Raw genomic sequence first — 24,401 nt, 5'->3', positions numbered from 1 at the left:
TTTTTCTTTTTCTTTTTTTTTTTTTTGGTTTTTGGGTTACACCCGGCAGCGCTCAGAGGTTAATCCTGGCTCTGTGCTCAGAAATCGCTCCTGGCAGGCTCTGAGGACCCTATGGGATGCAAACCACCATTCTTCTGCATTCAAGGCAAATGCCCTACTGTTGTGCTATCTCTCTGGCCCCTCCACCCAGTATTCTAATAATAATAATATTATTATTATATGTGTAATATATAATGCTATTTAATAGAATAATAATTATAATATATAGAGCTATATAATATGTTGTCTATTATAATTTAAAACAATATATTACATATTATTAATAATAATATATTATCATAATGTTAAGACCTTAATATTTGATTTTTTGGTTTTGGGGCCATACCTGGTGACACTCAGGTTACTCCTGGCTATGCACTCAGAAAACACTCCTGGCTTGGGGACCATATGGGACGCCAGGGGATCTAACCACAGTTCGTCCTAGGTGAGCGCGCACAAGGCAAATTCTCTACCGCTTACGCCACCGCTCTGGCCCCTGGAAAATGTTGATACCTTTTAATGTTATACAAAAGTGATGCTGTTAATATCATTTAAGTCTTTATTAAATGGGTATTTTTAATATAATTTTAATATTTTAATGGTATTATATGGGAATAAAATACTTATGTAGACTGGTCATTTATTGTCACAAATGAGAGATTGTCATTACTCTCTTGGAGGTTTCAAAGTTGAGGAAAATGAAGTTGCTAAGAGCTAATTAAGTAAATAGTTTGGGTACATTTACCTATTTACCTATTGAGCATAAGCTAATGTAAAAATAAAAGGTTAGATTATTTCTCATAAACAGAGGAAAGTAAGTGGTTCCAAGAACGTTTTTTTAACAATACATTTGTAATAAGTCATGTTTCTGGCTTTGCTTTGTAATAGGTATTTATGCACTATTATATTTATTTTTCTATTGTAACATAAAGTTAATAAGCCCTATTTTGGGGCCGGAGAGATAGCATGGAGGTAAGGCGTTTGCCTCTCATGCAGGAGGTCATCGGTTCGAATCCCGGCGTCCCATATATGGTCCTCCCGTGCCTGCCAGGAGCAATTTCTGAGCCTGGAGCCAGGAATAACCCCTGAGCACTGCCGGGTGTGACCCAAAAACCACAAAAAAAAAAAAAAACAAAAAAAAAACCCTATTTTATAATTTAGGCATCCTTGGCTAAGGAAATTAGTAATGTCTCAAATATGAACTTATGTTCATATTTAAATTAGACTTTTAAAAGATTTTTTGGTTTTAATGTTTTTATATATATTTAATCACTGTTAAATATGTGCTACTAATAAAAAGTTTCGCTTATTTTTTATTTTATTGTGGATGATCAAATGATAAAATGTGTATAGTGTCCTAAGTAGTGACAAATTTTCTATAGAAAAGTGATGTGTAGGTGTTTAGAATGAGTGATTTTCAGGTATTAGAGTGAGGAAGGATACTAATACCTTACAAAGAGGTGTGAAATATGCACCTCTTTTGAATGTAACAATAGACCCTATATTCTGCTCAGGTTACCTCAGATCAAGTGATTTAAGCAACAGAATTTGTTTTCTCATAGGCTAATGTTTGAAAGATTGGAAATCAAGGTACCATCTGAGTTGATTCTGATATGCAGATGACTGCCTGCTAATAGCCTTCCTTTTGTTGATGTGGGTAGGGTGGGGAGAGAGTGAAAGAATGCTACTATTGCAAGTACATTAGCCCTGTCAGATTAAGTCCTCATTTTTATGACCTCATTTAACCATTATTGCTCCCCTTTAAACTGCTGCAAATGTCATCCTTGGGTCCTGAGGGTACATACAGATTTTGAGGTGACTCACATCATTTCATTATACACTAATGTAGACCCATTTATATAGTATATAATGTTGTTTAAATTAGAATTAAAATTCCTTAGATAATGTTTTTTTGTTGTTGTTGTTGTTGTTGTTTGCTTTTATTTTGGGGCCAAATCTGGTGATGCTCAGGGTTTACTCTTCTTCACTCAGGAATTAGTCCTGGCAGTGCTCAGAAGATCGACCATATGAGGGTGTTGAAGATAGAACCCGGATTGGCCACGTGCGGGGCAACTCTTTATAAGCTCTCCAGCCCCTATGATAATTTTTTTTATCATTTGCTTTACAATTATGGATACATTGAGTATAGCCTTCATTAATTATATAATATATAATTACACATATAGTAAAATACTACTATTTGTAAAATTATACCTGTTATGTTATCCAAGCTTTGAAATAAGTTCAGAAACAATAGATAAAAAATTTTGGTGTCCTTGGAAAAGAATTCTGGTATAATACTAGGCTTTTCTTTTAACATGTGTATGTTTAATAAACAATAGTTTATAGATTTACTAAAGTTTAAATTCTGATATGGGTTAATAAACCTTTTCATATAAAATCATCTGTGGGACAGTCTTTAAGTGAACAATATTAGTCACAGTTTTAAATAGAGGAGAACTTGATGCAATTGACTAACAATTGGCCAAATTCCTACTTTCAATTATGTGTTAATCTGGCTTGACCTTCCTTATAATCTGACCTGCTAACTTTTTTTGTTAATAAAATACCACTCAGCAAAAGTTTGACTTTTACCATATGTTTCTGAAATTCGACAACAGAATGTAAAAGACAAACACAGTGGTACTAGGAATGATCCTCACTGGGCATGAATAATGCTCAGAAAACTATGGCATACTGGGAAAAATTGTTCCTATGAAACTCACACCTTTCTGTTTGTTTGTTTTTGGACCATACCCAGCAGCTCTCAATTATTCCTTGCTCTGTGCTCAGAAATTATTCTCTAATTGGCCATATGGGATGTCAGGGATTGAACCAGGTCAGCCACATGCAATGCAAATGCTCTACCTGCTCTGCTAACACTCTGGCCCCCAAATTTATACACTTTTTTCCCCCTTTGTAAGACTGCTAAATTTTGGGGATTTAGCAATCAACATTTCTACTTTTTTGCAGTTTCCATAAGAGAGAAAAAGACAGATGATGAGCAAATAAGTAAAAAAAAATTTTTAATTTAAAAAAATAGGAAGTTTAAGTCAGTTGATATGATCGAGCATGTACTTGCATGCTTTCTTTGGTTAGATTATGAGAAAGTCTTATTTAAGCTAATATGTATAATTGGGAGGTGGGATTTAGCCCACACCCGCCAGTGATCAAAGGTTACTCCTGGCAGGCTTGGGGGATCATAAGAGATGCTGATGAGATTTAAACCTAAGTTAGCTGCATGCAAGGTAAACTTCCCTCTATGCTATCTCTTTGGCTCCTAATCTAATATTTATTGACAACAGAGTAAGGGAAATTAAAATCTAGACTGCAATACTTGTGGGGTTTTTTGTGGGGGGGTTTGTTGGTTTGGTTTAGTTTTTGGGCTACACCCAGTGATGCTCAGGGGTTTCTCCTGGCTCTGTGCTCAGAAATTGCTCCTGGCTTGGGGGACCATTTGGGACTTGGGGGAATCAAACCCTGGTCTGTCCTAGGTCAGCCACATGCAAGGCAAACGCCCTACCCCTGCTCCACCGCTCTGGCCCATGTGGTTTTTGAAGAGAAAGTAAATAGTATTCTAGGACATGGGGAAAGTATCAGAAAGTTGTACAATACTAGAGTGGGGTCATTATAAAGCAGACTGCAAATTAGTACTTGATTTAATTGCTGGTGGGACCAGCTTTGTGGTATTTTGATATAGAGGTGTAATATAAAATTAAATAAGTATAAGGTATATAAAATCAACTTACATTTTGTCCATGTTTATTTACTTACCAAGATATATCAAGCATTATTGGGCAGTGGTCAGAATTTTTCTGAGAAACAATTCGGATTTTAGTGATTTTTTTCTGCCTGAATTAATTTATTTGGTTACTTGGAGTTTCATAGCTATTTAATACTACAAGTTATTTTATGAACAATTTGTATCTATATTACTTAAATACTTTGTACATCTTATCAGGCATGCAGATAAACATTCAGTTCTTGAGCATGTTTAGTGGGTGGTGAATAGTAATGGACTAGAGATTCAGTTTCATATTTGTGTATTTAAAATTTTCATTTTTTATTCTCCAAATTTAACTTAATCAAACAGAATAAGCTATATGTTTATTCATTTTTCATTTCAAATCTGAAGGGGATCCAAAGCAAATTTGTTTATATTTACATTATTAACAGGAATGAAAAATCTTAAGTATTTAACATTTTCTTTATAGTCATTTTATCCAGTGATGATGAGGATGACAATGACAGGACTAACAGAAGAGAGAGCATATCTCCTCAACCTGCTGATTCAGCATGTTCTTCCCCAGCACCATCCACTGGAAAAGTAGAAGCAGCACTAAATGAAAATACCTGTAGAGTAGAGCATGAATTAAGAAGTTTTCCAGCAGATTCAGAATTAAGTACAGTTACATTGCCAAGAAAAGCAAGAATGAAAGACCAGGTACCTTTCACATTTATTCAGATAAAGTCTCCCCTCTGGTATGTAATTCTTTTTTGGAGGGTAATGTGGCAGTTGTCAGTATGAGAAAATAATACTTATAAGTGAGAAAAAAGTATTTATTACATGGGGCTTAAATGAACACTTGAAGGATTATGTAGAACTGCAGTAAGATGCAAGGTCAGAGATAACTCTGCTCAAGAGTTAGGCTACATCCCTTCCTATTTAGTGAGTTGAATTTGATTCCCAGCACCAAATGGCTCCCCAGAACTACTGGTTGTGGCCATGATGTCCTATCTCTTTGTTGCTCCTGTCTCAGGAACAACAGCACAATACAGGCCTGCAGCCCCATGTCAACTTTGCCTAAAATGTTCACATGAAAAATTTTATGTGACATAGAATGTCAGTATGTAATAGATAGAGAAATATTTGTTATACAGAGATTTATAATACCGAGAAGTATTTTATGATATACTAGGAACCCTAAAAATTTGGAAAACAAAAAAAAAAAGTTGGAACAAAAAATAAGAATAGACAAGATTCAGATAACCTCATGGAAAATGCAAATAAGATGAAATATAAATTGAATTCTTAACAAACATTCAAAATTTATGATGGGAAACTAAGTTATTGCCATTTGAAAATGCAATGAAAAGGGGCCGAGCGGTAGCATTGGAGGTAAGGTGCCTGCCTTGCCTGCGCTAGCCTTGGATGAACCGCAGTTCGATCCCCCGGCGTCCCATATGGTCCCCCAAGCCAGGAGTGACTTCTGAGCGCATAGCCAGGAGTTACCCCTGAGCGTCACCGGGTGTGGCCCAAAAACCAAAAAAAAAAAAGAAGAAAATGCAATGGAAAGATTATACTGAAAAGATTTTCAGTGTATGAAGCAAATGACCAAAGCTTTTATTTCCTAAAAGAATCTTCCCCCTTTACTATGTATATCTTGAGAACTGGGGTTGTAGCTCAGTGATACATCACTTCCCCTTGCATGTGGGAAGCACTGAATTCAGTTCCCATTATTGCCAAAATACAAATAAAAAATTTCAGTAAGTATGAATATGATGACCAACAACTGTAAAGAAAATCACACCCATTAATATGGAGATGGTTGAAGAAATAGTTGTTTCATACCATAGATCTTTTCTGCAACCAGACTAAAAATTAGAGTTTATATAAAGGATTAAGATATCTAAATACTGCTGAGTGACAATACCAGCTAGCAAGAATGTTTGAATATTTAATTTTGTAAGAAGAACTTTACTTTTTTTTTTTTTTTTGTATTTTGGGCCATACTCAGCTTATTCCTGGCTCTTAACTCAGGGTAATCCTGACAGGGATTGTGGGCCATATGTGGTGCCAGGGGTTGAGCCTGGGTCGGCCACATTGCAAGGCAAGTGCCCTCCCTACTCACCGTGCTATCTCTTTGGCCCATAATAGAAACCTTTTAAAATAAAATCATAAGTTGTATATGTATGTGTAAATATATATACATATATACATGTTTATAGGAGTATAGGTAAAATAAATGTGCATATATAGAAGCAGAAAAATTGGAAAATATTTTATAAGATTAATAGAAAAAAATGTGTGGACATTTTTATTTATGTTGTCTTGAGCCTCCCAAGAAATGCTACGAGGAACTGGAAACTTTCTGAGAATATTCAGCTATATATGACTCAGTCCAACAAAGTACACTTCTGGGGCCACTAGTTCTACATGCAGTGTCTTTGAGAGTGGAGCAGGAGGGGGTGGCAAGGAGATAGGCATAAGTCCTTGCCGTATGCAAGTGATGTGCTTTTGAACCCAGAGCTTTTTCTCTATCTTTGAATTACTGTATTTAATATGATGTCGAGAATGTTTTTCTAAAATGAACAGATATATTTGGTTAAATCATAAATAATGCATAGACAAATGCAAAATAGAGAACAATAAACAATGTGACAAACTGAGTGTTGATTTTCTATCGATATTTTAATTAAGAGATAAATGGAAGCCATAAAAATGAATAAAGTGGGAATGTCGGAAAGGTAGCAAGATAGAACTGAGAAGATGATTAATGTCTGAAAAAGATACTTTCCATTTATGAAAAACAGGTTTAGTTCCAGTATAGCATAGCATAAATTAGGTCGCTCCCCAATACTGCAGAGCCTGAGCTGGAGCCACTGACCCTGAGCGTTGAAATCTGAAATTTAATTTAATGTCGTGGAGTCTCCCCTGAGCCCTACTTTAGATACCCCCCAAAATATTATTAATGTAGTTAATGTGAAGATGAAAATACATTAGTGAACTATCAGATGGCTGAAATTTTGATCAAAAGCATTTTATCTTGAGTAAAGTTTGGAGGAAAGGAATGTGTACATCTTGACTTGCTGGAGGGCAATTTGGCAGTAAATCTATTTTGAGACTTAATGACAAAATTACTCAGAATAGTATGTCAGATAATGGCTCAGGAAAATGCTCAAGATATCAGATTCTTTCTATGTTAGAATTTGTTATGAGGACTTTCCAGATCGGTACACAAAAACAGTTTTTGTGTTCTTGAGGCATCTCAGGAGGACTACCCAGTTTTCTGACTTCAATCCTCTATAATATATTCAGTTGGAGGAGACATTAAATTATTTATTTACTGTGCTAAGTAAGCTTGTCTTGAAATTTTTTTTAAAAGTTGCTTAGTTTTGGGGCCGGCGAGATAGCATCGAGGTAAGACGTTTGCCTTGCATGCAGAAGGTGGGTGATTCGAATGCCGGCATCCCATATGATCCCCTGAGCCTACCAGGAGCGTGACCAAAACAAACAAACAAAAAGTTGTTTAGTTTTGAAACACACACCTGGCAATACTCTGGAGTTTACTTCTGGTTCTATGCTCACAGATATGTCCTAGTAGTACTGAGGGGATCATATTGGGATTCCAGAACCATACTGAGTTCACCTTCATGCTAGGCAATCACTTTTGTTGCTGTACTATCTTATACCAGGTTGTTTTTTTAAACTTCTGGTATGTTTTAATGACAAAAAAATTAATTGGTTAATAAGACTAAAAGCTATTAACAGGAAAATATATGTGTATATATGTATATATATATCACAGTTTTTTCAGTTTTTTTTTTTTTTTTTACTGTGACAGTCACAAAACTCATTAGAGGGATAATGCGAGTGTTTCTAAAAATTCTGTAGACATTTGTTTTCTCTAAAGATAATTTTATGGGGCCAGGCTAGGTGGCACTAGAGGTAAGGTGTCTGCCTTGCAGGCGCTAGACAAGGAAGGACCACGGTTCGATCCCCCGGCATCCCATATGGTTCCCCCAAGCCAGGGGCGATTTCTGAGTGCTTAGCCAGGAGTAACCCCAGAGCATCAAATGGGTGTGGCCCGAAAAACCAAAAAAAAAAAAGTTAAAGATAATTTTATTCTTATAAATAATAGCTTTATTAAGGTTTTATCAAAGCTTAATTATTTTGCTTTAAATTACATACTTACATTATTTGGACTGGAGCCATAGCTCACTGGTAAGGCATTTGCCTTGCACGTGGCTCACAGGGGGGACCCAGGTTCAAATCCCATAATTTCATATGGTCCTCTAAGTCTGCTAGGAGTGACATCTGAATGTAGAACCAGGAGTAACTCCTGAGCCCCGCTGGGTGTGACCCAAAAATCAAATATATTTATATATATATATATATAATTTTATATATATACATACATTATTTGATTTTATGATTAAGTTGCTTTTGGAAGTGATTAAAAATGAATTTAATGTCAGATAGTTAAAATTTTGAGGGAGGTGTGGAACCTGGACTAAAACTCAAATGGTAGAGGTCATCTTAATGTATGAGGCCTAGACTTTACAGTATATTCCTTCCATTCTCTCTGTTCTCTCCTTTACTCCCTCCCCAGCAAAGCTTAGCATAATCATAGTGGTTTCAGTATTGAACATGGCCCTCAAAATTGGTAGAATTCTTAAAATTATTGTTTGGGGTCATACCTATGCACAGGTTTTAATCTGGCTCTGCACACAAGGATCATCCCTGGTAGTATTTCAAAGCCTATATTGGGTGCTGGGGATCAAACTAAGGTCAGCCACATGCAAGTCAGGCACCTTTCAACTGTTCTATCTCTATGAATTCTATTATTTTCTTTGTTTTTGTTTTTTGGTCACACCTCGCTATGCTCATGACTTACTCCTAGATCTGCTCAGAAACCACTTCTAGCGTGTTCCAGGGACCATACAGGATGCCAGGGATCCAACCCAAGTCAACCACATACAAAGGGAGTACCCTAGATACTGTGCTATCGCTGTGGTCCTAGATCCTAATTTTCTTTAATATAAAGTGGTTTTTATGACACAAGTAGCCATTCTCCTAACATACCTATTTTTGAAAGAATTAATTTAATCCAATTACTACCATTATCAATTTTTATTCATACTGTGCATGAAATATTGTGCTTAATTGATTATTTTCATTAACTTTATATAGTAGATACAGAAGTTTTACAGTTTACAAAATCAAAATTTGAATGTTTTATTTAGGTTATTAAAAGCTCTGATTTGAACCCAGGTAGTCTGGTTACTAGCATACAATTACTGTTATTCAAGAAGTAACTAGATAAATATGGTATTTATCATTGTATGAATCCATTATATTTTATATTTGATAATTAAACTTTTATTTTTGGTCTTAACAATATTTGTAGTTTTGTAACTAAGTGAAAATTTTCTTTGCCTTTTCAGTTTGGTAATTCTGTTATCACTACACCTCTTAAACGTCGCAAAGTGATTTCTCAAGAACCTACACTTGATCCTGTATCTTTAAGCTGCCAAAGTTCTTTTGAAAGTGTAATTTTGAACTGTCGAAGTATCCGAGTCGGAACACTTTTCAGACTATTAATAGAGCCTGTAATTGTAAGTATATTTATTAGCCCTTGTACCATTTATATTATTCAAAATAGTATTGCTTATCTAACGTGTAATATGTTTTAAGTTTAAAGTTAAATAGAATACTCAGTTATTTCAAATTAAGAGGATATAAACAGCTATTAATTACTTCTCATAAAATTAGTGAGTAAAAATTACATTGATGGCATTAACATTCATCACTGGAAGATAATTCTTAGTAAACTTGAAAAGCCTTCAGTGTATATTGCTGTTTTTCCCTCGTGCCAGCTTAAAACATGAAAAAAGCATTTTAAGTAAATAAGATATTAAACAGTCTGTGTAAAGTTCTCTATACTGTATTTCCAAATCTGGGTGACCGGATAAAACTGGGTCGGATCGCTGCTTGAAATAATTCAAACCAGGCTCAAGGGGAAGCACATGTAGTCTGGCGATCTTCTACCTGTATCAAGAGAAAATTGCCTGCCAGAACTATTGAGTACAGATACCACCCCTGAGTAGGAGAGTAAAGGACACAATAAAGACACATAGGTCAGGCTATCCTGAGCCACTTCTGCCCAGGTTTACATGTAAGACAATCTCTGTTTAGGGGTAAAACCAAATTAAAAAAAAAAAAAAAAACAGATACATGGGACCAGAGTGATGGTGTAGCAGTAGGGTGTTTGCCTTGCACGGAGCTGACCCAGGATAGACTGTGGTTCAGTCCCCCAGCATCCCGTGTTGTCCTCTAAGCCAGGAGCGATTTCTGGAGGATGCATAGCCAAAGGTACCCCTGAGAGTCACTGGGTGTGGCCCAAAAGTCCAAAAAAACAAACAGAAAACCAGATACAAAGGAACCATGGATAATCTTTGATTTGGGTAAAATCATATTGTAAACAAATACAAAGAAACCAGGGATAAGCTTTGTAGGGTAAAACAAGGTATAATCTAACAAGTCCAAAGTTTGAAAAGTTATCTTGGAGCAATAAGACTCTTTAAAATAGAATATTGTTCATTAATATAGTAACCATCCTAAAAAAACTGCTTTAGGAATATTAAGTACTTGAAGACAAAACACTTTAGTCTCTTTAATTATACCTGTCACGCTAGTCTACTTATCCTTCTACCTATACCAATTCACATCAAATCTTTTTTTTTTTTGATTTTTGGGCCACACCGGCGGTGCTCAGGCGTTACTCCTAGCTATCTGCTCAGAAATAGCTCCTTGCAGGCACGAGGGACCATATGGGACACCGGGATTCGAACCAACCACCTTAGGTCCTGGATCGGCTGCTTGCAAGGCAAACACCGCTGTGCTATCTCCGGGCCCAAATCTTTTTTTGAACTTTAAATATAATCTCCTTTCTCAACCATCATTTTTATACTTTTATACATTGGTGATTGATTAATCTTCCTACAGCACTGCACTTAGTTTATAAAACTATTTTTTAAATAAATATTTAAACACCATGTTTACAAGCATGTTTGTAGTTGGGATTCAGTCATAAACAGAATACCCCCTTCACCAGTGCAACATTCCCACCACCAATGCCCCTCCTCCACCACCCCTGCCTGTATTAAGGAGAGGCATTCTACTTTTCTCATTCTTTTGCATTGTCATGTTAGTTTTGGTGTAGTTATTACCCAAACAGTATTCACAACTCTTTGTGGGGAGCTTCAAATTGTGAGCTGGTCTTTCCGGCCCTTCCAACCTCTGATCCTTATTACAGTAATGTCTTTCATTTTTCTTAAAATCCATAGATGAGTGAAACTATTTTTTGTCTATCTCTCTCCCTCTGACTTATTTCACTCAACATAATAGATTCCATGTACATCCAAGTATAGGAAAATTTCAAGACTTCATCTCCTCTGATGGCTGTATAATATTCCATTGTGTATATTTACCACAGTATCTTTAGCCATTCATCTGTTGAAGGGCTTCTTGGTTGTTTCCAGTGTCTGGCTGTTGTAAATAGCACTGCAATGAATATAGGTGTGAGGAAGGGATTTTTGTATTGTATTTTGTGTCCCTAGGGTATATCCCTAGGAGTGGAATAAATGAATTATATGGGAGTTCAATTTTTTTAGGAATTTTTTATTTCTGTTTTTTTTTTTTTTTTTTTTTGGTTTTTGGGCCACATCCGTTTGACTCTCAGGGGTTACTCCTGGCTATGTGCTCAGAAATCGCCCCTGGCTTGGGGGGACCATATGGGACTCCGGGGGATCGAACCGCGGTCGGTCCATTCCTTGGCGCGCTTGTAAGGCAGACACCTTACCTCTAGCGCCACCTTCCCGGCCCTTATTTCTGTTTTTTGAGGAATTTTCATTTTGTACTGTTTTCCAAACCACTAGTCCTTAGTCTTAAATAACATATTACTTTTAAAGCTTCAAGCGTAATTTTTACAAGGTATATTTAGTGATGTTCTAGACTTTGCAGTTTTCACTGCTAAATATACTTTATATTTTCTTTTATTAAATAAATTTTAAACTGAACTCTGAAAAGAGTTTTATAGTGTGCATAGCTAGATTCTGTTATTAGTATTTAAGCTTGCTTTTTCTATCATCCCTTTATGTATTAACCAACATTTTATGTGTATTTTCAAGTTCTTTTGAATTCTCAGTTTATTAGGATGATCATTAATTTAGGGTAATCAGATTTGACATTTTCTTCACATTAAAATAGTGTTAGGTTTTTATAACTACTACTAACAGTTGATTGGGGCAACATGTGATTCAGGCAGATCTTCAACATATTGTTCCTTTATCATACTGCCATTATCTGAATTATTGCGTGAAAGCTTATTAAAGAGCAGAATATTTATGTACTTTTAAGTATCTCACCACAGGTTATAAGGAGAAAAAAAATCTTTGTAGGAGGAATATTTCACATGTTGTTTTTCTCTAGTAGTAGGCTAAAATCTAAAGTAGATCATCCTGTTATCCTGTGCTTTGAGATGGATTTTAATGGATAGTATAAGACATCAACTTTGTGCTATATTTGCTGAAAAAAACTTGGTTTAAATTTAAAAGAGGGGAAGACTTGCCTATGATATTATACATTTTGCAGAGCCTAACCGGGGTTCTTCAAAAGTGGATGGAGTCAGGTTTCTGGAATAGATTGGAATAGACAAACTAGGCAAGTGGAATCTTGACCAAAGTATGCATCTGGGAAAAGATGAAATAGCTTTCATTATTATTGAATAATGGAGAAATTGTGAGGATTGTGGGGGATGTTCTAGCTCTGCTGCCACTACCGGGTATGTATGGACAGTGTTTGCGAGACTATTTAGTACCAGGAATGGAATCTGGAACATTGTGTATACAATACTAGAAAAAGTCACTATAGCACTTTGAGCTATCTCCCCATTCTACTGGACAATTCTGAGCAGCTGTGGAATGATTTGCTGAATGAAGTTAGTTGTTTTCTCACATATTGCTTTAGTTGTATAAAATGACTTTGTTATCAGTAGAGGTATGCTGAAGGATTTAGAGATAAAAATTTCTGATGTCTGGGGCTAGAGCATATCACAGTGGGCAGGGCATGCCTTGCATGCAGCTTGCATGAGCACTGTCACATATGACCCAAAAATAACAAAACAAAATAATCCCTGTTGCCCTTTTGCTACTTTCATAAAATGAGAAATGTACATAGAATGATGGCAAGATATTAACAGTTAATGAATCAAAGTAAGGAGTATTCAAGTGTTCATTAGAATAAGCTGAAAACTTTTGCTGAGTTTAGAAGAAATAAACCGATATAAGAAATGCCTGGGGCCAGAGAGATAGTTTGGCAGGTAAGGTACTTTGCATATTACTGACCCAGGTTTGTTCCCCACCTTCCTGTGTGGTTCCCTGAACACCTTAGGAATGATTGGTGAATGCAGAGCCAGGAGTAACACCTGAGCATCTCTTGGTATTGCCCATCCTCTTCCCCCCAAAGAAAGAAAGAAATATTCTAAACTATTTGATTTTTAAAAAACAAGGCTGTCTTCTTTTGCTCCTTTTATTTATTTTTCCTTTGCCATGGATCATAATCCTGATCACCTGTCTTCAGCCTGGGAATATTCTGATCACATTGTCACAGGTATCAGGCCAAGGATTGTGCTTGCTAGGAAAGCCAGCTTAAGGTGCCATCTTTTTGTTTTTGTTTTTGTTTTGGGGTCAGACAGGGCAGCGATCAGGGGTTACTCCTGGCTCTATGCTCAGAAATCCTTACTGGTGGGGCTGAAGAAATAGCACAGCGGTGTTTGCCTGCAAGCAGCTGATCCAGGACCTAAAGTGTGGTTGGTTCGAATCCCGTCGTCCCATATGGTCCCCCATGCCTGCCAGGAGCTATTTCTGAGCAGATAGCCAGGAGTAACCCCTGAGCACAGCCGAGTGTGCCCCCTCCCCCAAAAAAAAAATCCCTACTGGCAGGCTCGGGACCATATGGAATGCCAGGATTCAAACGACCGTCCTTCTGCATGCAAGGCAAACGCCTTATCTCCATGCTATGTCTCCAGCCCAAGGTGCCATCTTTTTGAATCATCTTCCAGGTCCCAAAACTGGCTTTTCTGAAAGTTCTTTGAGGGGAGGATGAATACCTTATCTTACATTTAAGTACATAGTCTAAATCCCAAAAAAAATGTATCATTTAGAATATTTATAGGAAAATCTTTATAAACCTATACTTGGTACTAATTTATCTTACTTTTTTTTTAAGCTTTGTTTAGATTTTATCAAGATACAGCTAGAAGGTAAGCTGTTTTATGTCTTTACTTAAGTTTTATACTAAAGTACTTTATAGTATAGGAATAAATGATTAAATGATAATCTTAATTCCTAAAGATAAATATTTGCAGCATATGTATTTTTAAACATTTTTAATTTTAAATTTAAATTTAAAACATTATATTTTTTAACATAAATTGGTTCTATAATTGTTAAAACATCCAACTTTATAAGTATGCTTCATTAGAACCCTCTTTATTTAAAAAGAAAATGTAGAATGTCCTTTTAAGATGATTAATAGGGTTTTTTTTCCCCTTTGGAAAAATCTCAACCTTCTGGAGTTGGGAAAAGAGAACACATTGTTTTACAGAGTTAAACTTATGTTTAACTTCAACATGTATTTGCTCACAGTGTTCTTTGCTTAGTTTTTGCTTTCTTAAGAATTGATTTCTTTTTGGGGTTCGGATTGATAGCATAGTGGGTAGAGTATTTGCCTTGCACACAGCCAACCTTGTTGTATCCCTGGTATCCCATATCGAAAACCCAAGGCTGCCAGGAGTAATTTCTGAGCACAAAACCAGGAGTAAGCCCTGAGCACCACCAAGTTTGACCCCAAAAAACAAAAAAACAACAACAAAAGAAAAATTGATTCCTTTTCTGTTTCCATGTTTTTCTACAGAACCAGAAAATGATCCTGTAGGGATTACTTTAAATACCTCTGATCTAACTAAATGTGAATGGTGTAATGTTCGAAAATTACCAGTAGTGTTTCTTCGGACAGTACCAGCAGTTTATCAGAAGCTGAGCATGCAGCTACAAATGAATATGGAGGATAAAGTTTGGAATGATTATAAAGGAATAAATAAATTAACAAGTAAGTTATGTAGTATAGACTATAATTGGTTGAATAGAAAAGTTTTCAGATGCTGATAAAAGCTTTAGAATAGATGTGTATTATCTACAATCTTTAAGGGGACTTTGTAAGATAAATACCAAATTCCTCATTGTATAGATAAGGAAAGGACAAAGAAGGGATAGATGGGAAAGGGAAACCTGGGTTTACCCACTAAGAAGGTTAGTGTGGTAAAATTCAAGATATTTGTTTTAATATTGTTTAATTTAGTAAAGTAATTTGTTTAATGCACTATTAAGAGTGTCACTTGTAAATCAGCTATATAAATTAAGAATCCATTAAAAACTTGGCCAGAGGGCCCAAAGAGATTGCATGAGGTAAAGCATTTGCCTTGCATGCAGAAGGACGGTGGTTCGAATCCCGGTGTCCAGAGCCTGCCAGTAGTGATTTCTGAGCATAGAGCCAGGAGTAATCCCTGAGCTCTGCCGGGTGTGACACCCCCCCAAAAAAAATAATTCTTAGCCAGAATAAGAAGGCTTTGTAGACTGGGTTTTCTTCTTTTGGTATAGATATGGTATAGATGTTTGTAACATTATCTAGTTTGTAACAACTCTTTATTCCTTTTATGCATTAGTATGACTGATTATAACATAAATACTTTTTAGCAGCTTTTTCTGCTTTTACTTATCATGAGTAAATTAAAGATACTATTAAAGCAGCAAGAAATCAACTTTAGCAATAGCAGTTTGCAGTTAAATTTGCTAGTTACCACAAGTTTATTAGGCAATTATTTCGTAGTTGACCAAAAAATGTTCATTGATGATACTAAAAATTATATGCATCTTTATATTCTGTTAGATAAAGTTCTATCATATTAGATTTGTTCCTGAGCTGCTGTTTATATAATCTGTTCTGGTTTCTTTTTCTTAATAACTTACATGATTTTGTCAGGTAACACTTTTTTACTAGTCTTTAGGACTTACTGTGTATTTATTACATGCCAAACATTGTTTTGAACATTTATATCAGAATTTCTTCTGATGTTGTTAAATAGTTGCCTGTTACTATTTCTAACATACGTTTACTTATATTTTTTAAGTCATATATATTGATTTCTTTTCAGATTTGGAAGAACAATATATAATTTTAATTTTTCACAATGGCCTTGATCCTCAGGCAAATACAATATTTGAAAATATCATTAATGGCATTGGAATAAAGAATAACGTGTCTAATTTTTTTGCAAAAATCCCCTTTGAAGAAGCTAACAGCAGACTTGTTGCTTGTACGAGAACTTATGAAGAGAGCATCAAAGGAAATTGTGTGCAAAAAGAAAGCAAAATAAAAAATGTAAGTATGATTTTGAACGTTGAAATATTTAAAGTAACAGTTTTGAAAGAAAATATATTTAAAATATGTTATTCATTTCTGAGTTAATCTTTTTAATTCCATTTTAGAATTAATTTGCTTTTATATGTGCTTTATAAACTAATTTGTATCAAAATTTTAATGGTGGGTAAATAAGTTGATAGTACTTGGCTAAAGTCTTGGAAGCAATTTAATATCCTTTTAAAATTATTTTGTCTTTTCTTTTTCTCTGCTTTTCTTTGTATTTCATCTTTTTTCTGTTTCCCATCAGTGAACATAACATGTGCATGCATGCCATGTTTAAGTTGATTGTTAGTTTCTTAAATTTGCTAGTGGTTCTCAGTAATGTCACAGAAAGTCATTTGGGAGGCTGGGAGAGCGCTTAGATGGCAGTAGTATATATTTGGCAGGTCTGAAACCCAGTGTGATCCTTGATACTGCTTAGTGTTCATTACGACGAGGTTGTCTCAGCTATCTGCCTAATCACTGGGCCCAAGCTGCAAGGAAGTGTGTTGCTGGGCCCAAACAGTAAACTGTCTGGTTTGCATGCAGTTTTGCTGTGTAATGTTACAAGTGAATCCTGGACTCCTTAGTTCTGCTTGAGAGACTCCCCATTGGAAAAAATAAAAGAAAGCTGGGTCTCTGATAATATTCTAGTTTATGTCTGACATGTAAATGCATGATTAAAATACTTGAAAAAAACTTGGACCTTTTGTTCCTGATTGTCATCATGAATCTAATTCTAATAAAACTGATTAGATAAGTAACTTTGATGTCATTTGAACCAAAGGCCAAAGTACTATGAAAACACATTCAATGTTAATTTTTAAGTTAAGTTCTGAAGATAATTTAAATCTAAATTTATTTGTACTATGGCAAAGTTTTCTGACCTAACTTACTGAAAATGCTTAAATCTAAGATTTTAGCTTAATATTTCAGTCTGGCTACAATTTGAAATTATGTTACCCAAGGTACAATCTTGATTAAGTTGAGAAAGACCTCAGCAAAGAAAATTATTTACTCACAGTTAGTGGAGATAGGAAAAAACATAAAGAAACAATGGGAACCATTCCCCTTCTTTTCCAAAACTACTCCAGACGAATAAAAAAATGGTCATCTACAGTCAAAGTAGCTGAGATGAACTTAAATTTCACTGGAATTCTTCACCAGTACATTGAAACTGTCAATGTGATCGTTGTTAATTAAAATATATTAAAGTGAGAATCACCAGGGCATATATGCTAGCATTGACTTGTTTAAGGTCCCACCCCTTTTTTTTTTTTTTTTTGATTTGGTTTGGTTTGGTTTGGTTTTTGGGCCACACCCGGTGATGCTCACGGGTTACTCCTGGCTATGTGCTCAGAAATTGCTCCTGGCTTGATAGACCATATATGGGACGTCAGGGGAGTGAACCTCGGTCCATCCTAGGCTAATGTGGAAAAGGCAAGATGCCTTACCATTATGCCACCACTCTGGCCCCTTTTTTTGTTTGTATGTTTTTTGTTTTGAAAGTCCCTTTATTTTGGAGAACTGAAACTCAGTAGGCTTTCCCTGAGCCTCTTCTCATATAACTATTCACTGTTTTTAGGTATGTAGATCTCCACTGCTAGAAGAAAAACACTACTATATCTGTTCCTGGAGTTACTGACATATCTATTTTAATATGTATAGGAGAAATCTTAGGTACTAGAAAGACAGTATTTTATATAGATATGACTGTTTGAAATCTGATGATAATTCATCTCCTACTTTTGCCTGTTTACCTTTTTTGGGAGTGGGAATTTGGGGCCACACCTGGCAGTGCTCAGGGTTTACTCCTAACTCTACACTCAGAAATATTTCCTGGCAGGCTCAGGGCACCATATAGGATGCTGGGATCAGCCACATACAAAGCAACCATCTGACCCACTGTACTCTGTCTCTGGCTCCCAGTATTTCTTATCTTTTGAATTGAAAAGCACTCTTGCCTTACATTTCCTTTTTTTTTTTTTTCAACTTTTGTCTGAGTTTCTTTTATTTATTTGTTTATGTATTTATTTGTTGGGTATTTTTAATATAACATTTTCTTTTTTAAAAAAAATAAAAAATAGGGACAAAAGAAAAGGGGAGCTATTCTTAGTGCTGGCCTGCCTTTATATACCTGATGATTCAGTGCTTAACCTGAAAATGATGTTTGAGGGCACAATGGTGGTGGGAACCTAAAAGGTTTACACCCTTTACTAATGCTTAGTAATGGGGAACCAATGGGCAATGTTTTGCCAAGGGTTGGACATGGAGCTTTGCATATGCCAGGTTTTTGGTCTACAAACCCTATCAACCATATTTCTAGTTCCTATTAGCTCTTTTTATTAAAGTTTCCCAGGTAGAGTGCTTCCCATGTATATAACTGACCAGATGATCCTGGCAGTGAGATCAGCGAGGAGTGATTCCTGATCCCTGAGCATTGCCAGATGTACGCACCCCCCCCCCCCAAGAAACAAAATTCCCAGTTAATTTGTTAATTGATAAATTATTTTTTTTTAACCAGGTGCCCCTTGAATCTAAAATGCAGTTGAAAAGTAAAAAAGAATTTCAGTTTTTTGATGATGATGATGAAGATATTGGAGAGAACCATACCATCTTCATTGGCCCCATAGAAAAGTGAGAGAATTCCTATACATTTGTAGAAGTTTCTTCTGTTTTATAATACTTAAATAATATACCTAAGTATGTATTTATTCACTTTTAATCTTGTTACAGGTTGATTGTATACCCACCACCTCCAGCTAAGGGAGGCATCTCTGTTACTAATGAGGACCTGCACTGTCTAAATGAGGGAGAGTTTTTAAATGATGTTATTATAGACTTTTATTTGAAGTAAGTTAATTTTCTACTAACATTTTAGCAAATCTGTAATGTTTATTAATTTTTATCTTTGTTGCCTAGAGACAAAACTGATTTGACTTTAATCACTGCCACTATATGTGACAGTTATTTAATATCTCCCTACGTTTTCTTTTATTTTAAAATTTCAATAATGATAATGTGAAAAGGATTTTGAAAAATTGGGGGCAGGAGAGAGATGCCCTTACATGTTAGAAACTGGCATTGTGGGCCCGCCACCCCCAGATACTATGGGTTTGATTCTTGGCAGAAGTTCCCTCAACATAAAGGGTATATCGGTAATCACTGGTGTCATTGACTCAGATTCTATGGGAGAAATCATTGTTGTTATTACTGTACCAGTTACCTGGACCTTTAAAAAAGGAGAAGCAATTGCCCAGATAGTAATAGTGCCTTATGTCAAATTTGGGACTTCAGATAAGACTAGAATTGGAGGTTTTGGAAGCACAGATCCAGGTGCTGCTCAAAACCCAATCGTGGCTCTGGTTACTAAATGTAAAGATGAACACCCAATGATCAAACTTCACTTGGAAGGCCAACCCTTTGATGAAATGATAGATACGGGTGCTCAGGTTACCGTAATTTCTGATAAAGAATGGCCAGAAAATTGGCCTCTTCAGGAAATCCCGTATTCCCTAGAAGGAATAGGAGGCCTGAGCTCCTGTCTGTTGAGTATGAGGACTATGCTATTTTACGGCCCAGAAAATCAAAAAGCAATAATCAGACCTCACGTGGGCCCATTTTCACCATCCCTGTGGGGCCGTGACCTACACAAACAGTGGAAAGCAGAATTCCACTTCCCATTAGCTCCAGAAGAGCCCAAACCTTCTTTTGATTTAAAAACCCAAAATTTTTAGTAGGGGCCACTACCACAAAAACACCAGCACCAATAAAAATAAAATGGAAATCTGACGAACCAATTTGGACAGGTCAGTGGCCCCTTAAAACTGATAAATTAAAGGTGCTGACAGAATTAGTGGAGGAACAGCTAAGTTTAGGACATATTGAGCCATCTTTTTCTCAATGGAATTCACCTATATTCACTATAAAAAAGAAATCCGGTAAATGGAGGCTTTTGATGGATCTTAGAGCTATAAATTTATCCATGATACCTATGGGCAAACTGCAGACTGGTTTACCATCGCCTGTAGTTATTCCAAAGGAATGGCCACTAATTATAATTGACCTGAAAGACTGCTTCTACCATATTCCTATCCACAAGGGTAGGGCATTTGCCTTACATACAGCAGATTCAGGATGGACAGTGGTTCGAATCCTGGCATCCCATATGGTCCTCTGAGCCTGCCAGGAGTAATCCCTGAGTGCCACTAGGTGTGACTCAAACCCCCCCCCCCCAAAAAAAAAGGACTGTGAGAAATAATAGATACCAAGTAGTAGAAAAAATTTTTGTTATGTGCAAAATGTTCTTAAGTGATAACTTGTTAAGGATAACTTGTTAGAGTGGGTTGTTTTTCTGTTTTTATTGTTGTTTTGGTTTTTTGAGTCATACCTGACCGCATTGCTTTGTGTTCAGAGATCACTCCTAGTAGATTAGGGAGACCAGATAGAACACCAGGAATCAAACTCAGGTCTCCATATGCAAGACAAGCAAGCACCCTACCCACTATACTTTCACTCTGACCCCTATCACAATGTTTTAAGTCTTTAAATTACTATTCTAAATTAGGAAATAATTTGTTGAGCAAGCCAAGTATATGGTTTCATTCTGTTCAGTAAAAGTTTACCACTACCAGCTTAGTGCCAAGCAGTGTGTTAGATTATGATCTTATAGATGACCAAAAGAAGTGTTCTTAAAAAATGAAAGAAGCATTAATATATAATAACCCCAACACAAAAAGAATGCTTTTTTTTCTATTGTGTGTTTGAGAAGTATGAAGGAATAACATGCTTTCCTGAAAGAACTTATTATCATGATCAACACACACATATAAATGTATATGCAGTATTTACACCTGTGTAACATTTTCTGGTTCATAATTTTAAAGTGGGTGTATATATGAAATAAGATAACTATTGGAATTTTTCAATATTTTTTATTTTTGTTTAAAACTTTTCTAGTTTATTGTTGTAATTGATATTTAGGAACAAAATTTATTAAAAATATTTTCATGGGGCCGGAGAGATAGCATGGAGGTAAGGCATTTGCCTTTTATGCACAAGGTCATTGGTTCGAATCCTGGTGTCCCATATGGTCCCCCGTGCCTGCCAGGAGCAATTTCTGAGCATGAAGCCAGGAGGAACCCCTGAGCACTGCCGGGTGTGACCCAAAAAACACAAAAAAAATTTTTTTTCATGGGGTCGGAGAGAGCATGGAGGTAAGGCATGGAGGTTTGCCTTTCATGCAGAAGGTCATCGGTTCGAATCCCGGCATCCCATATGGTCCCCCATGCCTGCCAGGAGCAATTTCTGAGCATGAAGCCAGGAGTAACCCCTGAGCACTGCCAGGTGTGACCCAAAAACCACACACACACACACACACACACACACACACACAAATATATATATATATATATATATATATATATCCCCCATGGGACCGGCTGGTGGCGCTAGAGGTAAAGCATCTGCCTTGCAAGTACTAGCCTAGGACGGACTGCGATTTGATCCCCCAGCATCTCATATGGTCCCCCCAAGCCAGGAGCAAGTTCTGAGTGCATAGCCAGGATTAACCCTCTGTGTCAATGGGTGTGGCCCAAAAACTATTTTCTTAAGAAAAGTCATCGAGTTTACATGTTTATTTTGACAATCATGTTTACTGTGCATGAAGATTAGTGATTTTCGATAGAGAATTTGCTGTTTCCATATAACACATAATACTCTCCTGGATTGTGGAGTAGAAACAGAAAAGTGTTGCAAATTACAACCAATATAAGTGGCAATATTTTTTAGTCAGTGTGCCAAATACATTGATTTCCTATTTTCACTCATTCTCAGGTAAAAAACTTGGAAATCACTAATTAAATGAGAAATTATTTAAAGAAATGTAATTTACCTTATGTAAGGAGCCAAATTAAAGCACTTAGAAGTAAAGAAGAATTAATGAAATTAAATAACCAGGCATCTTGTTTAACTAGATTCTAGCCAAGGAGAAAAATAGGAATTGAGCAGTGTTTTCTTAATAATGAGACCTGTTATTTTATTACTAAAGATGCGTGAAGTGTATTAGATAGGATGACAAGTTGCTCTTCAAATTTCTAAGATAAAGAAAAAAAATACAAAACAAAGACAAAGCAATGAGTAAATAGTTCTTGCCTGTAGACATACAGAAAGAGACATTATTTTGTAAATGGTAGGGGTTTTTTAAAGTGGATTATAAATCTTTCACAGTAATATTTTAGGTACATAGTGACATTGAGTCAGGGACATTCCCACCACCTATGTTGTCCTCCCTTCACCCTGTTCCCAGCATCCATCCCATATCCCCCTCGTTGCCCCCTGGGCTGCTAGTCTAAGTGGTCCCCTCTGTATCTAGCTTGTTATTGATTGGGTATTGATTCCTTTGTTGGTGGCTTTGAATTTGGTGTTTGAGTCTGATCATTTTTTATTTCTACTCAATGTTCATACGACTAATCTTGGTACTCTCCATTATTTACCCTTCAATTTATGAGGCAGAACAAGATGATTCAAGATGATTCAAGTTATATGTTTCTGTTTGAAGGGAAAAGAGAAAAAGAGGAGGGAATCAAAAATCAAACAAGCAAAAAATGGGAGGAGTCCTTCTAGAGGCTATAAATATCAATTTAAGAGAAGAAAGGGCAAAAGGAAGAACAACATAGCAACAATACCAAAAAAAACCTTATAAAGACCAAAAAAAGCACCACAGCAATAAAGATAACATCCAAACAACAACACAATCTCGAAATAAAAACAAAACAAAGGGAAAAAAAGAAAAAAAACAATACAAAAAATTTTATTTATTTATTTATTTATTTTTGCATAGGCATAGTAAATATTGGGGAGATTAGAAAGGGAATATTCTTGGCCTAATAGATACAGGGTTTCTCTGCCCTTGAAGCATACTGTCATGGAATAACTACAGGCTCCATACATGCACTTTTACTCTCCCCTAGGTCCTTTTGTGGTGTCTGGATATTTGCCATTGGCTTTTGGTAGATGGCCTTCCAAATATTTTTGCGTCATCTCTGTCTGGTTTTGGTATCAGAATGATGTTAGCTTCATAATAACTATTTCTGTTTCTTCAATTTCCTGAAAGTGCCTGAAAAGAATTGGTAGTAGTTCCTTTTGAAAGGTTTGAAAGAATTCATTAGTGATGAATCCATTTGGGCCTGGTCATTTGCTTTTGGGAAGACTTGATTACCATTTTAATTTCCTCAGTTGTGATGAGTTTGTTTAGATATGATAATTCATCCTGGTTTAATTATGGAAATTAAGAGTCCAAGAATTCATTCATTTCTTCCAGGTTCTCACGTTTTGTGGCATAGAATTTTTCAAAGTAGTCTCTGATTACCCTTTGAATCTCTGCAGTATCTGTAGTGATTTCTCTGTTTTCATTTCCTAGCCAGTTTATTACATTTCTCATTCCCTTTCTTTGTAAGTTTTGCTAGTCATTTATCAATCTTGGGGTTTTTTTTGTTTTCAAAGAACCAACTTCCGGATTGTTTCTTGAATTTCCACTTCATTGATTGTACTCTAAGCTTTATTGTTTCCTTCTGATCATTTTTTTGATCATTTTGATCATTTTTGATCATTTTTTTATTTGATAAGCTCTGTTATTAAGTATTTTGTAGGTCCTTTCTTCCTGATGTGTGCCCGCAAAGCTAATAATTTACCTCTGAGTACTGCTTTTGCTGTGTCCCATAAATTCTGATAATTGGTGTCTTTATTGGCTTTTGTTTCATGAGTGTTTTGATATCCTCTTTGATTTCATCTCTGACCCACTGGTTGTTCAGTAGTAAGCTGTTTAAGTTCCAGGTGTTAGAGTTTTTCTTGTGTTTTTCTTTGTAGTTCACTTCTAATTTCAGTGCCTTGTGATCTGACAAGGTAGTCTGTACAATTTCTATCCTCTTGACTTTGAGGAGATAAGTTTTATGGGCCAGCCTAGGTCTATCCTGGAAATGACCTATGTGCATTGGAGAAGATGTGTATCCAGTTTTCTGGGGGTGGGAAGTCCTACATATATCTGTTAGTCTATTTTCTTTCATTTCTCTTTTCAGTGCTAGTGTATTTTTGTTGTGTTCAGCCTGGTTGACAGAATAGT

General features: G+C 35.9%; 1 protein-coding gene across 1 annotated transcript in view; it reads left to right on the top strand.

The window, feature by feature from the left end:
• Nucleotides 1-24,401, top strand: part of SENP6 (SUMO specific peptidase 6) — a 114,381-nt gene that overhangs the window by 60,388 nt on the left and 29,592 nt on the right. The window contains exons 10-16 of the mRNA XM_049777009.1: nucleotides 4,254-4,483; nucleotides 9,208-9,378; nucleotides 14,051-14,084; nucleotides 14,738-14,932; nucleotides 16,035-16,261; nucleotides 18,807-18,919; nucleotides 19,019-19,135. Coding sequence (XP_049632966.1) covers nucleotides 4,254-4,483; nucleotides 9,208-9,378; nucleotides 14,051-14,084; nucleotides 14,738-14,932; nucleotides 16,035-16,261; nucleotides 18,807-18,919; nucleotides 19,019-19,135 — 1,087 coding nt within the window. The remainder of the gene's footprint in view (nucleotides 1-4,253; nucleotides 4,484-9,207; nucleotides 9,379-14,050; nucleotides 14,085-14,737; nucleotides 14,933-16,034; nucleotides 16,262-18,806; nucleotides 18,920-19,018; nucleotides 19,136-24,401) is intronic.

Source organism: Suncus etruscus, chromosome 7 (genome assembly GCF_024139225.1).
Source record: "Suncus etruscus isolate mSunEtr1 chromosome 7, mSunEtr1.pri.cur, whole genome shotgun sequence".
Classification (NCBI taxonomy): Eukaryota; Metazoa; Chordata; class Mammalia; order Eulipotyphla; family Soricidae; genus Suncus; species Suncus etruscus.
The sequence above is the reverse complement of the archived record's forward strand: the minus strand, read 5'-3'. Positions and strand labels throughout refer to the sequence as shown.